This window comes from Ranitomeya imitator, chromosome 5 (assembly GCF_032444005.1).
Source record: "Ranitomeya imitator isolate aRanImi1 chromosome 5, aRanImi1.pri, whole genome shotgun sequence".
Classification (NCBI taxonomy): domain Eukaryota; kingdom Metazoa; phylum Chordata; class Amphibia; order Anura; family Dendrobatidae; genus Ranitomeya; species Ranitomeya imitator.
In genome coordinates, this window is record NC_091286.1 from 670471615 (window position 1) to 670494778 (window position 23164).

General features: G+C 44.1%; 1 protein-coding gene across 4 annotated transcripts in view; it reads right to left on the bottom strand.

Moving 5' to 3' along the window:
* Positions 1–479: 479 nt before the first annotated feature.
* LOC138638741 (cytochrome P450 2K6-like) overlaps positions 480–23164 on the bottom strand; it is a 91987-nt gene continuing 69302 nt past the window's right edge. For all 4 annotated transcript variants that reach the window (XM_069728288.1, XM_069728289.1, XM_069728286.1 and 1 more), the window contains 7 exons: positions 17120–17269; positions 11697–11857; positions 11046–11222; positions 10029–10170; positions 3667–3851; positions 2670–2811; positions 480–1141 (listed from right to left, as the gene is read on the bottom strand). In XM_069728288.1, coding sequence (XP_069584389.1) covers positions 963–1141; positions 2670–2811; positions 3667–3851; positions 10029–10170; positions 11046–11222; positions 11697–11857; positions 17120–17269 — 1136 coding nt within the window. In that variant the 3' untranslated portion in view covers positions 480–962. The remainder of the gene's footprint in view (positions 1142–2669; positions 2812–3666; positions 3852–10028; positions 10171–11045; positions 11223–11696; positions 11858–17119; positions 17270–23164) is intronic.

Genomic DNA, 23164 nt, shown 5'->3' on the forward strand with positions numbered 1-23164 from the left:
TGTAAGCATCGACATTATCTTGTCACATGGCCACTGCAGCCAATCCGAAACCACTGATCAGCTGCAGCGCTAACAGTTTTGTCAGATGGAGCTGCTCAGATGAAGGTATGAAGGCTGCAGCCTATCATAGGCTGCCAATTGGCTACAGCCCTCACGTGACATAATATCTCATCACCGCCAGGAATCGCATTGCTAACATCAATAGAATGGTTTGGATCTTTCAGTAAGTTTGTGGTTTTGTTATATTATAAGGGACAAAAAGTTGTAAATTCGTTTCATTCTGTTTTTTTATGTAAGAAACCTCACCAAACCAAACACCCCTCACTATCAGACTCGAATTAGATGTTGTATTTTTTTTTTACTTTTTTTTATATTTGAAATTGTATTACAATATGATAATGTGGTTTACCTTTATAGTATGGTATAAAGCAACAATTTGAAGCAATGAAGTTACAGAGTGGAAAATAACACCAGGCAAGTCAGTGACACTGCATCTTTATTATCTTTTTTGTTGAACTTTCATTTGCTCTTTATATAATTAGGATTACAGTCATTTTTTTATTCAAGAAAACCAACTTTGAAAAAAAGAAACAAAAAAACATGATTTCACAATGTCTGCCTCACTGATAGTCTGCCTCACTGTTTTAACAGCTATGTGAAACTTCCTGCCAGAAACATCTGAGAACAGGGACAGGCTATCTCTGGCAGTCCCATACAGAATATGTAAAATGGTGGGGAACATGCTCAGTTTTTACTCTTCTCTCAGGACTGATGGGGGGTCCCAGACTTTGAACTCCAAATGATCAGTAAGTTTTCCTCTGTATTGGTACAATAGATCTTACTGAAATGAAGGTCTGTAAACACATTGTCAAACAATTCAACTAGCAGTGTGTTGTGTACAACTAGCTGGGAATCAATTTCTAATAAATCTTTCTGGTGGGGACCTTGGTGGCAACCATGTCTCATCTCCGAGGGATTGCACAGATTTCATGGGGTAATGGGGCATTAGTTAATCCTGGAGCCGGGTTAAGATCCAGTTTTGCTCCTGGTGGAGCCTGGAATGTGAAGTTCTGGAGCAGGGTTGTGAAGAACAGGAACATTTCCATTTTTGCCAAATTCTCTCCAGCACAGCTTCTCTTACCTGGATGATATATAAGAAGGAGATAAGAATTAGGAAGAACATAGCTGTTTATTTCCCAGGGACAGTGCCACTCCTGTCTTTTAGAAGACCTTGAAGGGAATTTGTCATGCCAAAATGCAAAATTAAATTATTAAAGTCATATAGAGGAGTTAGCCCCTATAAAAATTATATAGGTAGTATACACTGTATTTCATTGTTAGAATTACTATTAAAACACGGGTTTTCCCATAAGCAAATAAGTGGCTTTGGGGCACCCTTGATGTGGCCAATAGCTTGGCGCACCTTTACGCCCCCTCTACTTGCATACTGAGCAGTTTTTCCGACTCTGATTGACATTGCTGACTTGGCCAAAGCAAGCGTTGCCAGAATTGAAACTATCTCGCTGATCATTTACATGTACTTCCTGACTTCAGTGCTTCAAAGAATAGGTCAAAGTCAGCACTGATACTGCTCTCAGAGGGCATTGGTGAAATTTGGGCCCTCACACTGTATGCGCTGCTTACCCCTTCTTAATCAGTGTGAACGCAGTGTGTGGATAGGATTTGGGCACTATGCCCACTATGACCAAGGAGAAGAACAAAGGAACTGCCCAGTATGCAAGATAAGGGGGCATAAAGCCCCCAGATTTGCATATGGAATAAAATGAGTTTTAAAATTGTTGGTTGCCCACTTCTCTGGAGAGGGTAAAACTGGTCCCGAATATCCTCGTTTGTACACAAATTGATAGAGTGTGACTTTTTGGAATCCACACTCTTTACGTATGGTTTTGTAACCTTTCCTAGCTTGATGAGTATCAACAATTCTTCTGAGGTTCTCAGAAACCTCCTTTGTCCAGGCCAAGATTCCCTTCCATAAACATGTTGTGCAGATCAAAAACTGTTAGGTCCCTGTTCTGTATATAAAAAAAATATTAAAAAAAGGCTGTCCACTCACACTTGATTGTGATCTCATTGATTGAAAGCACCATACTTTAATTTCACCTTCAAATTTTATCCTAATCCTAAAGGTTCACATATTTTTGCCAACCACAGACAGGTGATATTTGGATAATTCTCCTAATTTAAAAAAAATGCCACAATCTAATATTTTTAACTTTTTTTTTTTTGTTTTCTTTATTTGCTTTCAGGAATTGAGTGAAAATCCGATGTAGCGTTAGATGGAATATATGTAGAAATATGGGCTCACAAAATTTCGAGAACCACTGTATATTTATTGTGTCTATCGCAATAGATCTTGGAGTCAGTAGAGAAACTGCTGCCATCTTTATCGGCTCTAGTATATGTCATAATAAAGTTCTCATCTGAGAAAATGGCTCAAGCTAAATCTGCTTAATCTATCATTAAATATATTTAATATACCAGCTTGTAGCCAGTTATAACAGTGCGTTTTCCATAATTTTGCAAAATTGGAAGCAGTTTTATGAAGTAGTATCTTTCAAAACATTTCTTTCACAATTACTGAACATGTACATAAACCATACTTGTATTTAATATCCCCTTTATGATAATTCAAAGAACATGATTGTTACCTAATGAAAAAGGGACGAAGGCTTCATTTCTTTTGAACTTTCCATCTGAGTCCAGAAAGTGTTCTGGATAAAACTCTTCAGGCTTCTCAAAGTAGGCTTTATCTTTCAGCACAGAGTGCAGCAATGGGATGACAGTTGTGCCCTGGGGAAAAAAGATATATTGTAGAGCTTTGTACATGGAGAATGTATTAGGGCATAAGTAATTCCTGTTCACTGTGTTATAGGATCAAACTCACTCTGTTTGCTACCATGTGATGCCATCATACAATTTGATTTCATGGAGTCATTCATACTGAGTATATCCAAAGAAATCTGCCTCCTCTTTAGCTAATACACTTCATGCAGAGTCGGCTGTCTTACAAAGTGCAGTGGCATGCTTAAAGCTTCCGCTCATGATATACTAATTGGTGACTGTCGCCATTCTAATAAGCCTCTATGACTGAAAACCAGCGGCTCCCAAGAGGAATAAAGTTCATTTTCTCTTGGAAGCTGGACTTTCATTACAGCATCATTCTAACACTATTAATGTGAAGATTGTCAATAAATCTACAAGTTAATAGCATTGTCCAATGTAAGACAGTTTCCCTTTAAAGCTTCTAGACTCAAATACTAAAACCTTAAAAGGGCCCTAGCCCCGCTAATTATCACACTGATATTATAGTGTTATTCTACTCTCTACTCATATTGGAAAGAGGGGCTCCAGTACTTAGGTGCAACTGCAACTGTTAAAACTATAGCTACACCAGTAATGGGCAATCCCATAGAACTTGGAAGATTACTGTAAACATCTGCAAACTGATTGCTTTAGGAAATGCTTGTTTCCATATGATAGATGCTTTAAAGAAATAAGTCCAAAAACAATAAGTACAAAAACTTTACAATGCGCTGCAAAAGAATGCATGAAATCAATAATTAACTGCCAAATTTTAACCAGGTTCCAGATTTCTACTTGACTAATGCACATTCCAATTAACAAAAGATAAACAGGTCATTTCACCTTTGGCAGAAAATAGCCCCTGAAAGTTATGTCTTTAGTTGTTGAATGTGGGAGGCTTCCTGGTACAATGTCCCCAAATCTTTGAATTTCATGAATGACAGCATCCGTATATGGCATTTCCTTTCTATGTTCCACTTGAGGTTGAGCAGATCCAATTACATTTTCAATTTCACATTGCACTTTTTCTGTCAGGTAAAATGGTAAATATTGGCAGTGATAATTCAGTAAAGTCGCAATATTGGCAGTAGAAGTAAATACAGTTGTGATTATAAAAATTAAAGATAGAATGTTACTTAAAATGCACTCAGAAAAAATATTTGCACTTAGACTGTGCTGTATTATTATGGGGTGCCTATGGAGCCCATTACTGTACCCCAAATTATTTTGTAGAAAATATGTTTTTCTCTTTAATTTTAGTATAAATTTAGTAATCCATATACTCATGCTAACCAAGAGTAGAAATAATAACTTTAGATCAATAATTATATAAAATATAAAATGTTTTTTTTTTGCGGTACCAAATAATTTCATCTTCCATTTTTGATCTCTCAAATAAAACATATTTACTGTGTTATATGTTGTGAATTCTGTGGCTGAGTTCACTTCTGTGGTCACAAGTGGTATTGCAGTCTCTGGGCTTCCTCCCTCAGGTGTTTTGGTGAGCTCGTTGGCTGCCTTGCTATTTAGCTCCACCTGAGTCTGTCTTCCTTGCTCCTTGTCAATGTTCCAGTGTTGGATCTGAGCTACTGCATCTTTCCTTGGGCCTGCTGCTCTGCTAGATAAGTGCTTCTAGTTTGTTTTCTGTTTTTTTCTGTCCAGCTTGCTATTGTCTTTTGCTGGAAGCTCTGAGAAGCAGAGGGGTGCACCGCCGTGCTGTTAGTTCGGCACGGTGGGTCTTTTTGCCCCTTTGCGTGGTTTTCGTTTTAGGGTTTTTTGTAGACTGCATAGTTCTCTTGCTATCCTCGCTCTGTCTAGAATATCGGGCCTCACTTTGCTGAATCTATTTCATTCCTACGTTTGTCTTTTCATCTTGCTAACAGTCATTATATGTGGGGGGCTGCCTATTCCTTTGGGGTATTTCTCTGAGGTAAGTCAGGCTTGTATTTCTATCTTCAGGCTAGTCAGCTCCTCAGGCAGTGCCGAGTTGCATAGGTAGTTGTTAGGCGCAATCCACTGCTGCTTATAGTTGTGTGAGGATAGATCAGGTACTGCAGTCTACAGAGATTCCACGTCTCAGAGCTCGTCCTATTGTTTTTGGTTATTGCCAGATCTCTGTATGTGCGCTGATTACTGCACGCTGTGTTGCCTGATTGCCAGCCTCAACAGTACAAGGAGCCACACCAATGATTCCCAATAGAGGGAAAAAAGAAATCCTGACATCATTTTTTTTTCTTAGCTCTGTCTTCAGTCTTTTTTTTCCCCTAGACATTAGAGTGCTTCAGGACACAGCTGTGGACATGGATATTCAGGCTCTGTGCTCCTCAATGGATAATCTCGTTGTAAATGTACAAAAGATTCAAGATACTATTGATCAGAAATCGATGCTAGAACCAAGAATTCTGATTCCTGATTTGTTTTTTGGTGACAGAACTAAGTTCCTGAGCTTCAGAAATAATTGTAAGCTATTTTTGGCCTTGACACCTCATTCTTCTGGTAATCCTATTCAACAGGTTTTGATTATTATTTCTTTTTTGCGCGGCGACCCACAGGACTGGGCGTTTTCTCTTGCACCAGGAGATTCTGCATTGAGTAATGTTGATGCATTTTTCCTGGCGCTCGGATTGCTTTACGATGAGCCTAATTCAGTGGATCAGGCTGAGAAAAATCTGCTGGCTTTATGCCAGGGTCAGGATGATGTAGAAGTATATTGTCAGAAATTTAGGAAATGGTCAGTACTCACTCTGTGGAATGAATCTGCACTAGCGGCTTTGTTCAGAAAGGGTCTCTCTGAAGCTCTTAAGGATGTAATGGTGGGATTTCCTATGCCTGCTGGTTTGAATGAGTCTATGTCCTTGGCCATTCAGATCGGTCGTCGCTTGCGCGAGCGTAAATCTGTGCACCATCTGGCGGTACTGCCTGAGAGTAAACCTGAGCCTATGCAGTGCGACAGGACTATGACTAAAGTAGAACGGCAAGAACACAGACGTTTGAACAGACTGTGTTTCTATTGTGGTGATTCTACTCATGCTATTTCTAATTTTCCTAAACGCACTAGGCGGTTCGATAGCTCTGCCGTTATTGGTACTGTACAGTCCAAATTCCTTTTGTCCATTACCTTAATGTGCTCTTTGTCATCGTATTCTGTCATGGCGTTTGTGGATTCAGGCGCTGCCCTGAATCTGATGGATTTGGATTATGCTAAACGTTGTGGATTTTTCTTGGAGCCTTTGCGGTGTCCTATTCCGTTGAGAGGAATTGATGCTACACCTTTGGCCAAGAATAAGCCTCAGTACTGGGCCCAGCTGACCATGTGCATGGCTCCTGCACATCAGGAAGTTATTCGCTTTCTGGTACTGCATAATTTGCATGATGTGGTCGTGTTGGGGTTGCCATGGCTACAAACCCATAATCCAGTATTGGATTGGAACTCTATGTCGGTAACCAGCTGGGGTTGTCAGGGAGTACATGGTGATGTTCCATTTTTGTCTATTTCGTCATCCATTCCTTCTGACATCCCAGAGTTCTTGTCGGACTTTCAGGATGTATTTGAAGAGTCCAAGTCTGATGCCCTACCTCCGCATAGGAATTGTGATTGTGCTATCGATTTGATTCCTGGTAGTAAATTCCCTAAGGGTCGTTTATTTAATTTGTCCGTACCTGAACACACCGCTATGCGCAGTTATGTGAAGGAGTCCCTGGAGAAGGGACATATTCGCCCATCGTCGTCACCATTGGGAGCAGGGTTCTTTTTTGTAGCCAAGAAGGATGGTTCGCTAAGACCGTGTATTGATTACCGCCTTCTTAATAAGATCACTGTTAAGTTTCAGTATCCCTTGCCATTGATTTCTGACTTGTTTGCTCGGATTAATGGGGCTAGTTGGTTTACTAAGATTGATCTTCGTGGTGCGTATAATCTGGTGAGAATCAGGCAGGGAGATGAATGGAAAACGGCATTTAATACGCCCGAGGGTCATTTTGAGTATCTGGTGATGCCGTTCGGACTTGCCAATGCTCCATCTGTTTTTCAGTCTTTTATGCATGACATTTTCCGTGAGTATCTGGATAAATTCTTGATTGTTTACTTGGATGACATTTTGATCTTCTCAGATGATTGGGAGTCTCATGTGAAGCAAGTCAGAATGGTTTTCCAGGTACTGCGTGCTAATTCCTTGTTCGTGAAGGGATCAAAGTGTCTCTTCGGTGTGCAGAAAGTTTCATTTTTGGGGTTCATCTTTTCCCCTTCTACTATCGAGATGGATCCGGTTAAGGTTCAGGCCATCCAGGATTGGACTCAGCCGACATCTCTAAAAAGTCTGCAGAAATTCCTGGGCTTTGCTAATTTTTATCGTCGCTTCATCTGTAATTTTTCTAGCATTGCCAGACCATTGACCGATTTGACCAAGAAGGGTGCTGATTTGGTTAATTGGTCTTCTGCTGCCGTGGAAGCTTTTCAGGAGTTGAAGCGTCGTTTTTGCTGTGCCCCTGTGTTGTGTCAACCTGATGTTTCTCTTCCGTTCCAGGTCGAGGTTGATGCTTCTGAGATTGGTGCAGGGGCGGTTTTGTCACAGAGAGGTTCTGGTTGCTCAGTGTTCAAACCATGTGCTTTCTTTTCCAGGAAATTTTCTGCTGCTGAGCGTAATTATGATGTGGGCAACCGAGAGTTGCTGGCCATGAAGTGGGCATTCGAGGAGTGGCGTCATTGGCTTGAGGGTGCTAAGCATCGCGTGGTGGTATTGACTGATCATAAGAACTTGACTTATCTCGAGTCTGCCAAGCGCTTGAATCCTAGACAGGCCCGTTGGTCGTTATTTTTTGCTCGTTTTGATTTTGTGATTTCATACCTTCCGGGCTCTAAAAATGTGAAGGCGGATGCTCTGTCTAGGAGTTTTGTGCCCGACTCTCCGGGGTTATCTGAGCCGGCGAGTATCCTCAAGGAAGGAGTCATTGTGTCTGCCATCTCCCCTGATTTGCGGAGAGTGTTGCAGAAATTTCAGGCTAATAAACCTGATCGTTGTCCGGCCGAGAAACTGTTTGTCCCTGATAGGTGGACTAGTAAAGTTATCTCTGAACTTCATTGTTCGGTGCTGGCCGGTCATCCAGGAATCTTTGGTACCAGGGAGTTGGTTGCTAGATCCTTCTGGTGGCCATCTCTGTCACGGGATGTGCGTGCTTTTGTGCAGTCCTGTGGAATTTGTGCTAGGGCTAAGCCCTGCTGTTCACGTGCCAGTGGGTTGCTTTTGCCCTTGCCGGTCCCGAAGAGGCCTTGGACACATATTTCGATGGATTTCATTTCTGACCTTCCCGTTTCTCAAAAAATGTCGGTCATTTGGGTGGTCTGTGATCGCTTTTCTAAAATGGTCCATCTGGTGCCCTTGGTTAAATTGCCTTCCTCCTCTGATTTGGTGCCTTTGTTCTTCCAGCATGTGGTTCGTTTACATGGCATTCCTGAGAATATTGTTTCTGACAGAGGTTCCCAGTTTGTCTCGAGGTTCTGGCGAGCCTTTTGTGGTAGGATGGGCATTGACCTATCTTTCTCCTCGGCCTTCCATCCTCAGACTAATGGCCAGACCGAACGAACCAATCAGACCTTGGAAACATATCTGAGATGTTTTGTTTCCGCTGACCAGGATGATTGGGTGTCATTTTTGCCGTTGGCTGAGTTCGCCCTTAATAATCGGGCCAGCTCGGCTACCTTGGTCTCTCCATTTTTCTGCAATTCTGGGTTCCATCCTCGTTTCTCTTCAGGACAGGTTGGGTCTTCGGACTGTCCTGGTGTGGATTCTGTGGTGGACAGGTTGCAGCAGATCTGGACTCAGGTAGTGGACAATTTGACCTTGTCCCAGGAGAAGGCTCAGCTTTTCGCTAATCGCAGACGCCGTGTGGGACCCCGACTTCGTGTTGGGGATTTGGTTTGGTTATCTTCTCGTCATATTCCTATGAAGGTTTCCTCTCCTAAATTTAAACCTCGTTTTATTGGTCCGTATAGGATTTCTGAGATTCTCAATCCGGTGTCTTTTCGTCTGACCCTCCCAGACTCCTTTTCCATACATAATGTATTCCATAGGTCGTTGTTGAGGAGATACGTGGCACCTATGGTTCCATCTGTGGAGCCTCCTGCCCCTGTTTTGGTGGAGGGGGAATTGGAGTATATTGTGGAGAAGATTTTGGATTCTCGTGTCTCTAGACGGAAACTCCAGTATCTGGTTAAATGGAAGGGTTATGCTCAGGAAGATAATTCCTGGGTTTTTGCCTCTGATGTCCATGCCCCAGATCTTGTTCGTGCCTTTCATGTGGCTCATCCTGGTCGGCCTGGGGGTTCTGGTGAGGGTTCGGTGACCCCTCCTCAAGGGGGGGGTACTGTTGTGAATTCTGTGGCTGAGTTCACTTCTGTGGTCACAAGTGGTATTGCAGTCTCTGGGCTTCCTCCCTCAGGTGTTTTGGTGAGCTCGTTGGCTGCCTTGCTATTTAGCTCCACCTGAGTCTGTCTTCCTTGCTCCTTGTCAATGTTCCAGTGTTGGATCTGAGCTACTGCATCTTTCCTTGGGCCTGCTGCTCTGCTAGATAAGTGCTTCTAGTTTGTTTTCTGTTTTTTTCTGTCCAGCTTGCTATTGTCTTTTGCTGGAAGCTCTGAGAAGCAAAGGGTGTACCGCCGTGCCGTTAGTTCGGCACGGTGGGTCTTTTTGCCCCTTTGCGTGGTTTTCGTTTTAGGGTTTTTTGTAGACTGCATAGTTCTCTTGCTATCCTTGCTCTGTCTAGAATATCGGGCCTCACTTTGCTGAATCTATTTCATTCCTACGTTTGTCTTTTCATCTTGCTAACAGTCATTATATGTGGGGGGCTGCCTATTCCTTTGGGGTATTTCTCTGAGGTAAGTCAGGCTTGTATTTCTATCTTCAGGCTAGTCAGCTCCTCAGGCAGTGCCGAGTTGCATAGGTAGTTGTTAGGCGCAATCCACTGCTGCTTATAGTTGTGTGAGGATAGATCAGGTACTGCAGTCTACAGAGATTCCACGTCTCAGAGCTCGTCCTATTGTTTTTGGTTATTGCCAGATCTCTGTATGTGCGCTGATTACTGCACGCTGTGTTGCCTGATTGCCAGCCACAACAGTTATAATAATATATTATTATTATAAAACTAATAATATTATTATAAAACTAATTAATGTAAAACTGTAAATATTTCAATAAAAGTAAATTGCTTACTTTGGATTTCGGGATATTTCATCATTAACAGTAAACCCCATCTCAGAGTGGTTGAGGTAGTCTCCATTCCAGCAGCAAACAAATTGCTGACTAGCATGCCCAAGTTTTTATTATGATAATATAACTTAGATTCTGGCTTTCCCTTCATAAAATAAATGTAAAATAATTTAAAAAATAAGTTAATTTTTCATTGCCTACAGTTGCAGAGGTCAAGAAAATACTCCTAGTTTCAGTAACTTTGGTGAACATTTCCCACTGTTAATTGTGCAAATATTTTTAGCAATTTGAAATCCTTTTGACAAAAATTAGATTTCTCATACTAAAAAAATTGAATAAATTGTAGTTTTTGTTACATCAAAAGACTATAAGGGTTATCAATTTCACTTTATTGTTTCTGACAGCTTATCAAAAAATTATGGATAAATAATATTTTTTTATGGAAACATTGGAAAACTTTGATAAATCATGATAATTATAAGTGATGCTTGTCTACAGCCCATATATATTCCATGAAAACATCAAGTGCATACACTGTAAACTGTAAAATGATAATGACAGTCAAAATAAACCATATAAGTATGTTCTCCCCGTGTTTGAGTGGGTTTCCTCCGGGTTCTCCTGTTTCCTCCCACATTCCAAAGACATACTGATAGGGAATTTAGATTGTGAGCCCCATCGGGGACAGCGATGATAATGTGTGCAAAACTGTAAAGCGCTGTGGAATATGTTAGCGCTATATATAAAAATAAAGATTATTATTATTATTATTATTATGTAACTTTCCTCAGCTTCAAAAAAACTCTTTAAAAAATGTTTACGTACAGGGCAAAATGTGCCCTTTTCTTACAGGCTGTGTTGGACTTTCTGGTTGTTTGGCAACCCTGAAGACCGTAAAAATGTAATGTGGAAGATCAAAGCTTTGTAATTGCTGAACAAATTGGTCAACTCCTTTTGTGCATTTGCTTAGTATGATGACTGTTTGCATGTAACATTCTTTATAAATTGGAACTACTGTACCTCTTGTTGTTTAGCAAGGAAGGCATCAATGAGGTTCCTCTGATTGTTTATATCCAATTCTTTTTCCTTTCTTGTGAATGTGTCTTGTACAAAGTTCTGCATCTTATTGTGGTTTTCAAAAATCGTATTATGTTTCCCCGGTAGCCAGCCGATCAGCGAAGGAAAACTGTTGTACAGCTTAATAAAGGAGCAGCAACATTGTTCAATCAAAGTGGGTATACATAAAAAATATAGATATGGTTACAGATTCCCAATTGGGTACATCTTGTTGTGGTGAGATGGCTTTTTAGCGTTTAGGGTTATAGATATATTAGATTACATTCATGTAATTTTAATGCACATAACTTATAAATTAAGGTAATAAAGGTCTTATTCCTCTGGTGTTTCTCTTGATATTGTGAGAATAAATAGGCAATTAAGTATTATCATTTCCCATGTCAATAGGATGGCACTATCAGCACCGCATAGATCGGGTCAACAACAGAATGATGCCAAAATGTAAAATTGTAAAAAAAAAATAAAAATAAATAAGTAAATAAAATTGCCACTTCCTCTATATGGACCTGTTCTTAAATGTGACAGATTCCCCATCACGTTTCCTTTGGCACTTACCCATCTGTATGTGGATATCAGTAGTAGAAGAATACTTACCCTGATCATAACACTTCCTACAATTCTGACATTTTCATTGATTAAATTCATGAGTTTCAGAATTGTGGGGTCATCATATTCATATCTATGATCCAGCAGTATGAACACGATTATATTAGCCACGGCAGCATTTATAACACTCAGATTATCAAAAGGTTTTCCTGGAAATCGAAAAATACATAATAAATAAAGATGAATGGTTCAATTTGCATTAATAACCGATTCGATTTCCTGACTTAATTATATCCTTTCTATTAGAGATCAGCAAATCGATTCGAGGAACTCTAGTGCAGGTCAGTGGTACGTGGCAATTAGAAGGGAGACCAGCAAAATGTCTTACCGTCAGTCGTCCCCTGCACAGTTTGAGACTCTTTTGGGGCATAAATGTCATTTGTGCCTCACAACGTATAGATGAGAATGCCATCCCCAACAAGTCAAATGCCAAGCCGCAAACAGTGGGAAGAAAGCCATTCTCAAGCCTCCATTTTAGCAGCCAGTTTTATCTGATCTAGCCTGAAGTTCCTTGAACCGATCCACTCATATCTAATAGGAAGGATATGATTAAGTCTTGAAAATGGATCAGTTATTCCTAAGATGTCTTGTTACAGGTTTTAGATATACTACCAATGTCCTATCAGTTTCACTGACCCTCTCTGAATGCTGGAACAACGCATCTCTACTCTATTCATGCAGGTAATCAAGTCATCCTAACTCAGAACTGAACTATCTTCCTTGTCTTTTTCACTCCATTCTATATCAGCAAGCAACCTGAATGGTAATCATATCATTCTATCTCCGCCATTGAACCCTGCATGTATTTAGATTTGTTAGCCATCTTAGCCAGCATTTATTTTGTTATTTTTTGTTATATAGCTATTGAACTTGCTTCTGCTTGTCCCTTATGCAGAGAGGCATATAACTGTCTTCAAAGTGGTTTATGATCCATGTAGGCCTGGACATTTGTTTATCTGTTCACTACATTTATTATTGCATCCTGCTGTCTCAAGTTAGTTTGATTGCTAACGAGTTTGAAAAAAAAAAAATCTAAGAGCTTGCCTCCTATAAATTTAGACATAGCCTGGGGAAGCATTCATGCAGGGGTTCATTCATGCACATTTCATCAAATTATTGGCAGTTATAACATGGCAGTTAGACAGGGCAGGAAACAGGTAAGACAATTAAATAAATCTATTCCCTGTTCACTTGGAACACAACAAATATTCACCATATGCATTAGTCTAATCTATATCCTGGTTGCTGCATTCACTCACATTCACCGCCCTTACGTTAACTCTTTACACTCCATTCATATCGGCCCCTCTGTCCTTTCCTCTCCTATGTATAGCACTCATGCTCTGTTCACATTGGTTAACAGTGCAGATCCATTCAGTCCCACCAGCCAACACAAGAGACGCTTTCACAAATCACTTAACCATATGCTCACTCTTTCTATCCTCCTCCTAGTCGCAGGAGACAGCTCTCCCAACCCTGGCCCCCATGTTATAGCAAGTCAAACCTCCCAACTGCTACACTCAGAAACCCCTCTAACCTTATTAAAATTCCATGCATGCCTTCTGCCTGTTTCAATTGTGCCCTTTGGAATTCTCGCTCCATGTGTAATAAACTCTCCTTCATCCATGACTTCTTCCTTTCTAATTCCCTTAACCTCCTGGCTCTTACTGAAACCTGGATCCAGCAGTCAGTCACCACAGCTGCTGCTGGTCTTTCATATGGTGGACTAAAATTTTCTCATACCCCAAGATCAGACAACAGAACAGGTGGAGCCGTTGGTCTTCTCCTTTCATCCAAACGTACCTTCCAAGTTATCCCCCAAGAAACCTCACTTGTCTTCCCTCCATTTGAAGTCCATGCTGACAGACTCTACATCCCCTTTTCCATGCAAGTGGTGGTGGTGTATCGTCCTCCCGGCCCCTCTCATCAGTTCCTGGATCATTTTGCCACCTGGCTTCCACACTTTCTCTCCTCTGACATCCCCACCCTCATCACGGGTAATTTCAACATCCCCATTGCATTTCCCCTCTCCCCATCTGCTTCTCACCTTTTATCTCTAACCTCCTCTTTTGGCCTCTTGCAGTATAATGACTCTCCAACGCATGAAGTTGGTAACGCCTTTGACTTGGTCTTCTCCCGGCTTTGATCAGTGGATGATTTCACAAACTCCCCTCTCCCGCTCTCTGACCACAACATTCTTTTATTCTCTATCAAGAACTGCCATCCTGCTCAGGCCACCCCACTTTCCACACTTATAGAAACATACAGGCCATTAACACCCAGAAACTTATGAAGAACTTGCAGTCCTCATTGGCCCCTATCTCCTCCATCTCAGGTCCTGATTCTGCTCTGAAGTATTACAATGAAACCCTGCAAAGTGCCCTGGATGAAAATGCACCACCTATACATAGAACAAATGGGCACAGATGGCAATAACCGTGGCACACGCTGCAAACACATTTCCTGCAGCGGTGCTCCAGGTTTGCTGAACGTCTGTGGAGAAAATCTAATCTACCCTAAGATTTCATCCATCATAAGTTCACGCTTAAAACATACAACTCTGCCCTTCATCTCTCCAAACAAACCTATTTCAACACCCTCATCACCTCATTGTCCAACAATCCTAAACGTCTCTTTGACACTTTTCATTCCCTAATCAACCCAAGAGTGCATCCGACAGGAAATTATCTCCCAATCCCCTCAGACCATGCACTGTCCTCCCTCCCCCACTGCATCTAGCTCACTATCTGATTTTGAACCGGTCACAGAAGAAGTAATCAGGCTCCTTGCATCTTCTCGCCCGACACTTGCTCCAGTGACCCCATTCCGTCACATCTCCTCCAGTCCCTTTCACCTGCTGTCACCTCTCACCTAACAAAAATATTCAACCTATCTCTCTCTTCCGGTATCTTTCCCTCCTCATTTAAGCATGCCATCATACATTCATTATTTAAAAAACCATCGCTTGCCCAAAACTGTGCCGCTAACTATAGACCTGTCTCTAACCTCCCCTTCATCTATAAACTCCTAGAACGTCTGGTCAACTCCCGTCTTATCCGCTATCTCTCAGATAACTCTCTTCTCGACCCTCTTCAATCTGGTTTCCGCTTTTTACACTCTACTGAAACTGCCCTCACTAAAGTCTCTAATGATTTACTAACAGCTAAACCTAATGGTCACTACTCCATGCTACTTCTCTTGGATCTCTCCGCAGTATTCAACACTGTTGACCATCAGCTCCTCCTCACTATGTTACACTCCATCGGCCTCAAGGACACCGTTCTCTCCTGGTTCTCCTCCTATCTCTGTGACCCCTCCTTCACTGTATCTTTTGCTCTTTCCTCCTCCTCTCACCTTCCCCTAACTGTTGGGATTACTCAAGGATCAGTCCTAGGCCCACTCCTCTTCTCTTTCTATACTGCCCCTATTGAACAAACAATCAGTAGATTTGGTTTCCAGTACCATCTCTATGCTGATGACACTCAACTATACACCTCTACTCCTGATATCACGCCTGCCTTTCTAGAAAACAGCAGTAATTGTATTACTGCTGTCTCCAACATCATGTTCTCCCTCTATCTGAAACTGAACCTGTCAAAAACTGAACTCCTCATGTTTCCTCCCCCTACTAACCTACCTTTGCCTGACATCGCCATCTCCGCTGCCTTGGGGTCATACTTGATTCCAAGCTTTCATTCAACCCCCACATCCGATCACTGGCTCACTCTTGTTATCTGCACCGCAAAAACATTTCTAGAATTTGCCCTTTTCTTATGGTTTCGCTTATTCATTCTCATCTGGACTATTATAACTCTCTACTAATCGGCCTCCCTCTTACAAAACCCTCCCCTCTCCAATCTGTCCTGAATGCTGCAGTCAGGATCATATTCCTCACCAGTCATTATACCGATGCCTCTACCTTGTGCCAGTCATTACACTGGCTACTAGTGTTGAGCATTCCGATACCGCAAGTATCGGGTATCGGCCGATACTTGCGGTATCGGAATTCCGATACCGAGATCCGATACTTTTGTGGTATCGGGTATCGGTATCGGATCAATAGGGATGTGTAAAATAAAGAATTAAAATAAAAAATATTGATATGCTCACCTCTCCGGCGGCCCCTGGACATCACGCTGGTAACCGGCCGGCTACTTTGTTTAAAATGAGCGCGTTTAGGGCCTGCGAATGACGTCGCGGCTTCTGATTGGTCGCGTGCCGCTCATGTGACCGCCACGCGACCAATCAGAAGCCGCGACGTCATTCGCAGGTCCTAAACGCGCTCATTTTAAACAAAGAAGCCGGCCGGTTACCAGCGTGATGTCCAGGGGCCGCCGGAGAGGTGAGCATATCAATATTTTTTATTTTAATTCTTTATTTTACACCTCACTATGGATCCCAGGGCCTGAAGGAGAGTTTCCTCTCCTTCAGACCCTGGGAACCATCAGGATACATTCCGATACTTGATGTCCCATTGACTTGTATTGGTATCGGATATCGGTATCGGCCGATACTATCTGATACCGATACTTTCAAGTATCGGACGGTATCGCTCAAAACTACTGGCTACCCATCCACTCCAGAATCCAGTACAGAACTATTACCCTCATCCAGTACAGAACTATTACCCGCTGCCATTGAATACAATGGCGAATGCATCACTAGTGCACGCCCTCAATGGGCGTGCGCTAACAATGTGCCATCATTTGAGTGACGGACCCGAGACGCTGGCTGCAGCATTTCCGGGTCCTTCACTGCTAGCGCAGATGGAGCTAGCAGATGCTCCATCTGCGCTAGCGTGATGTAGCGCAGGCACTTGCGCTAGCAGCAGCCCGTTAGCGTATGTGCTGAACGGGCTGCTGCTAACGAAATATGAACCTGGCCTTAGACTGTCTGCTCTTCCCACCGATATCAGCTTATTTTAGCCTAATGTTTACAAATGTTAAATGATCATCATTTTCCATGTTATGTAAAGCAGCAATTATTTTTTTATACTCTTTCAGGAGATGTTTTTGCCATGTGTTGAAAATGTGGCCATCCAGTCATCTTAATGAGAATTGCAGCCATTTTTTAGGGATTTAAGGGAACATGTCATGTGATTTATGCTGCTCGAACTATGGGATACTCACTTCAAATGTCTGTGTCTTACTCTGGTATGCTAGCGTAAGCAATAAAAACATAATGAAATTGGAAAGGGTGACCCAAGAAAAGGAATACTATGGCCAATCATAGAGGAAGATCCCTTCCCAGCTTATTTCCGCCCCACTCAGCCAGAATGACAGGTCTTACCTATATGCACATAGGTAGAGGACTGTCAATCAAGCAGAGAATGACTCACATGACTGGTTTTTTAAGGAGTTAATCTTTGGCAATTTACTTATGGTTGCAAAACAAGGACATTCGGTGATTACCTCCATAAGATTTAAATTTTTGCATTAAGCATTCACACTCCTCAATAATTTTGTCTTCTATGCTCTTCTTCCCCATTCCATAATCTCGTAATGTGGACAGAGTGAATCTTCTCATCACTTTCCAGTTCTCTCCATTTGCAAATAGAATGCCTGCAAAAACAAGAGGGAATTGCACAATTGAAATTATCTTTTTATGATGTATCTCTGGTGAGTAGGACTCCAAAATCACAGCTTTTACTCATCATACCATCATCCAGTCCTGATTAACCATCCGTTTGTTTTGAATGAATATCCGCTCTTGGACAACATTTTGTTTTCTTAAAGGGGATTGTTGCATGTTTGTCAATGGTTAAAATTGAAAAGTGCTTGTAAATACAAGCAATTTTGCAATTTACTTCTTGTTAATACTTTACATTCTCAAGAACAGTACATTTTTTAATTTTGAAATGTATTGCTTCTTGTCCAGGTTAACTTCCACCTATGCAGTGGATGATTAATTTCAATATATATATTTTTTACAAAGATCAGAAAGTTTTCTAACATATATAAACCCCCAAATCTCCAAGATTGGCACAGATGATAATTTGTATTTTTAATGGAATCATTTTGGAATACAGATAATGTTTTGAAAACTTCTTTTTTAGAAGCAAGGATTTTTTTTCCAGGCATTACAGTACACTGTAGGTAAAATGTTAACTTTAGGTTACAGGTGTTAGGGCTAGCGGAACGCACCAAATAACAAGACAGATAGAGTATGGTGCGTTCGCAGCCCGGGGTCCACCGTGCAGAGATGGAACCTGCTGCCAAGTAATGACGGACTATATGGCGGTACTCATAAGTATACACACGTGGGTTAAACTTCACCCAGCGTGAAGGAAGCGATCCTGTTGCGTCACAGGATCGCGGTACCGCACATAGAGGGCGAGCAAGTAGTCAGCGAACTCAACCCCAACTAGGATTGAAGTCCGATTAGACCCTTGCTGGCACAACACCGCAACTGGGTATGTAAAGAAGCTAAATAACAATAATAGGGCACAAGAGTGCATGCGGTGCCGCACTGACGAACGCCACTAACCACCCAGGCTTGGGTAAGGAAAGCACAGAGGAAGTGCACGGCGCCGTACTGGCGGTCACAGCAACTGGACGCTGTAATGTGTGATTAGTGCTGTAGGATAAGTCGGGCGCTAGATAGCAACCATACACCTTCCGCGAACAGACATTCAATAGGGTAGGGGTATCCAAGGACGACTTGCACTCACAACAAACACACGTAAGCAAATGTACACTAGCGCATGGCCGTGCGGTCATGCGCAGTTTATATAGTTGCAGCACAGGAAGTGGCCACAGAAACTTTGCCCTTCCAAGACCTGCCAAGAGGACCAATGGAATGTGCTGCAGAGCCTGAGCACATGACCCTCGATCTCCAACGGGAGATCTTGCCCTGGGCATGCTCAGTGTGTGCAGACAGGGACTTAGTCACAGAGAAGTCTGCTCGCTGCTGACCAGCACTGGCTTTAATGGCAGAAGCTGAAGAAGCAGCAGTAACTCTCTGTACAGAGTGAGACTGAGCAAGACGCTGGGACCGACGTCCCTGCTGAGCAGACTCCAATGCGGCTGGATAAGAATGGTAGACCGCAGCGGAGATGGCTCGAGATTCCCCCTGTGCAGAAGCGGGAACTCGAGACCTAACATTACCCCCCCTCCTAGGGCCCCCCCTCCTTGGGCCTCGCTACGCTCGAAGGCAGCAATAAGCTGTGGGGCCCAAATGTTCTCAGCAGGCTCCCATGACCTGTCCTCTGGGCCATAACCCTTCCAATCCACCAGATAGAACTTTTTGCCGCGTACCACCTTGCACCCCAAAATAGCGTTCACCTCGTAATCGTCCGTAGACGAACCCGATGTCCCGGCAGATGACTCGGAAAACCGGGACATGTATACGGGTTTCAAGAGGGACACATGAAAGGTGTCGGTGATACCCAAGCGTGGAGGAAGAGCCAAACGGTAGACCACAGGATTAACCCGTTCGAGAACCTTGAAGGGACCCAAGTAGCGAGGAGCAAACTAAGTGGACTCAACTCGCAGCCTGATGTTAAGGGCGGAGAGCCACACCAAGTCGCCAGGAGCAAAGGTCGGAGCGGGGCGCCGATGAACATCGGTGGAGGACCTCATTCTCTCCTTGGAGGCCCGAATGGAAACCTGCGTGCGGTCCCAAATGTCCCGTGCCTCCACAGACCAGTCTCCCACCCTGGAGTCAGCAGAAGACACAGGCATGGGCACAGGAACACGCGGATGCTGGCCGTAATTTAGGAGGAATGGAGTCTGACCGGTGGAGTCGGCTACGGCATTGTTAAGTGCATACTCTGCCCACGGTAGCAAGGATGCCCAGTCATCCTGCCTGGCAGAAACAAAATGTCGTAAATATGTGACCAAGATCTGGTTGGCCCTCTCTACCAACCCATTCGTTTTGGGATGATATGCCGAAGAGAGATTCAACTCAATACTGAGTAGACGACAAAGCTCTCTCCAGAATCGAGACGCAAACAATTTTGTCTGGCATACCGTGTAGGCGAAAGATATGCTTGACGAACAAGACAGCCAACGCCCGTGCAGAAGGTAGCCGTGGAAGAGGCACCAAGTGCACCATTTTGGAAAAATGGTCGGTGATCACCCAGATAATGGTGCAGTTACGAGACTTGGGTAAGCCCACCACAAAGTCCATCCCGACCATCTCCCAGGGCCTGTCCGCCACCGGCAGAGGATAAAGCAAACCAGCTGGCCGTTGCCGAGGAGTCTTGTTCTTGGCGCAAGAGACACGCCCAAACATACTCTGCGACATCACGAGCCATATGCGGCCACCAGTATGTCCTCGCCAGTAACTCAGATGTCCTTTTGGTACCAAAATGTCCACCCACCCTGGACGAGTGTGCCCAAGAGAGAACCTCCGGTCGCAAGCTGGATGGTACAAAAGTCTTGCCTGGAGGCACAGACTCCAGCGAAACCGGGGACACAGTTCTCAAGCTCTCGGTGGGGACAATAAGCCGAGGCTCCTCTTCCTCCTCCGCAGATGACACAACGGAGCGAGAGAGAGCGTCGGCCCGAATGTTCTTCTCCCCAGAAAGAAAATGGAGGGTGAAATGAAACCGGGAGAAGAATAAGGACCATCTGGCCTGGCGAGAATTCAACAGCTGGGCCGTCTGCAGGTACACCAAATTTTTATGGTCTGTGAAGACTTGGAAGGGAAAACGTGCTCCCTCCAAGAGATGTCTCCACTCCGAGAAAGCCAACTTCATGGCTAGCAACTCCCTGTCCCCGATGGAATAATTCCTCTCTGCTGGTGAGAAGGTCTTGGAGAAAAAGAAGCAAGGATGCTTCCGACCTTGAGCATCCTTTTGGAAGAGGACTGCTCCAGCACCAACAGAAAAGGCATCCACCTCCATGACAAATGGCTTATCAACATCGGGGCGATGTAGGATGGGAGCGCTAGCGAAGTGTGACTTTATAGAGTTAAAGGCCTTGGAGACCTCCTCAGACCACAATTTGGGATTCGCCCCCTTCTTGGTGAGGGCAACCAAGGGAGCTACCAAAGTTGAGAAGTGCGGAATGAACTGCCGATAATAATTAATGAACCCCATAATGCTCTGCACCGCTTTAAGAGAATGGGGTTCCTGCCAGTCCATCACAGCCTGTAGTTTGGCAGGATCCATAGCCAATCCCTGGGCAGAGATGATGTAGCCTAGGAAAGGTAAGGACTCCTGCTCAAACATACACTTCTCCAACTTGGCATAGAGGGAGTTTGCCCGTAGGAGGTCGAAGACTTTGCAAACATCTCTCCGGTGGGAGTCAATATCTGGAGAGTAGATGAGAATATCATCCAGATAGACTACGACCGAGGTGGAAAGCATATCCCGGAAGATATCGTTCACAAAGTCTTGGAAAATGGCTGGGGCATTACAGAGCCCGAAGGGCATCACCAGATATTCATAGTGCCCATCCCTGGTGTTAAAAGCCGTCTTCCATTCGTCCCCCTCACGGATGCGAATCAGGTTGTAAGCACCCCGCAGATCTAGTTTAGTAAATACCCTTGCTCCCCGAAGCCTATCGAAGAGCTCAGATATCAAGGGCAAAGGATACTTATTTTTAACGGTGATGGCATTAAGACCCCTGTAGTCTATGCATGGACGCAATTCCCCATTCTTCTTCTGCACGAAGAAGAACCCTGCCCCAGCAGGTGACACTGACTTCCTAATGAATCCTCTTGCCAGATTTTCCTGGATGTACTGTGACATTGCCTCCGTCTCCAGGAGAGATAGCGGATAGACTCGACCCCGGGGAGGCTCAGCACCAGGCAAGAGATCAATAGGACAGTCATAGGGGCGATGGGGCGGAAGGATCTCCGCCGCCTTTTTGGAGAACACGTCTGCATAAGACCAATACTGCTTGGGGAGAGAGGAAAGATCTGCGGGTAACTCTGCAGTAGCAACCTGAACACACTCCCTCTGACACCTACCCCAAGATTCGCCCAATCCCAGGATTCTGCCAGAGGACCACTCGATATGAGGAGAGTGGTACCGTAGCCAAGGTATTCCCAACAGGACCTCATCAATTCCCTCATGAATGACGAGCAGAGATATAATCTCCTGATGAGATGGCGACATGGACAGAGTAAAAGGGATGGTCTGGTGTGTTATCTGTGAGGGCAGTGTCGACCCATTCACCACTCGTACCGTTACTGGTTGAGCTAGCATAACCAGGGGTATTGCGTGACGTTGGGCGAAGGCAGAAGACATAAAATTGCCCTCCGCCCCAGAATCCACGCAGAGCTCTACCGAGTGGGAGAATGAGCCTATAGTAATTGTCCCCTTAAAGGACAATTTAGAGGCAAACGTCGCCGTGTCTAGTGTACCTCCACCTACTACCACTAGACGCTGACGTTTCCTCGACCGCTGAGAACATCTGGTGGCTAGATGTCCTGACTGCTGGCAAACATGACAGACCTTGAGTGCACAAGCGGTCCGGGACTTAGATCCCGCTTGTGACACTTCCCTGGCCTCATGTGACTCAGGAACCAGGACCGGAGATTCCAGAGGTTTGGCGAAGGTAGGAGCCAGCCGAAACCTCTGCCTACACTGGGCTCGCTCTAACCTCCGCTCGTTAAAACGGAGGTCAATTCGAGTGGAGACAGTTATTAACTCCTCCAGTGTGGCAGGAATCTCCCTAGTGGCCAGAGCGTCCTTAACGTGGTCAGCCAGGCCCCTCCAAAATATGGGGATAAGAGCTTTATCCGACCAATCCAGCTCAGAAGCTAAAGTGCGGAATTGGACGGCAAAATGACTGACCAAGGACTCACCCTGAGTTAATGCCAGCAGTTAGAGCGCAGTATCATGGGTGAGTTGAGGTCCTAAAAAGACCTGTTTCAGAGTGCTCAGAAACAGCGGAGCACTCTGCACCACATGATCGCCACGCTCCCACAGCGGCGTAGCCCATTCCAGCGCCCTGTCCGACAATAGAGACACTATAAATCCCACCTTAGCCCGCTCTGTAGGAAAACGTGCAGCCAGGAGCTCGAGGTGAATAGAGCACTGACTCACAAATCCCCTACAAAATTTGCTATCACCAGAAAATTTTTCTGGCAGCGGGAGGCGAGAAAATGTCGGAGCAGGGGTGGCAATGGACAGGGTTGCTGCAGCCACGCTAGCAGCCTGTACAGCAACTGCGGTAACATCCACAGCTGAGGTTGCGCTCTCAAGAGCTGCCAACCTACCCTCCAGCTGCTGGATATACCGCAAGGATTGCTGTTTGTCCGTCATTACTAGCCAGACCCTGGCGCTAGTGTAATGTTAGGGCTAGCGGAACGCACCAAATAACGAGACAGATAGAGTATGGTGCGTTCGCAGCCCGGGGTCCACCGTGCAGAGATGGAACCTGCTGCCAAGTAATGACGGACTATATGGCGGTACTCATAAGTATACACACGTGGGTTAAACTTCACCCAGCGTGAAGGAAGCGATCCTGTTGCGTCACAGGATCGCGGTACCGCACATAGAG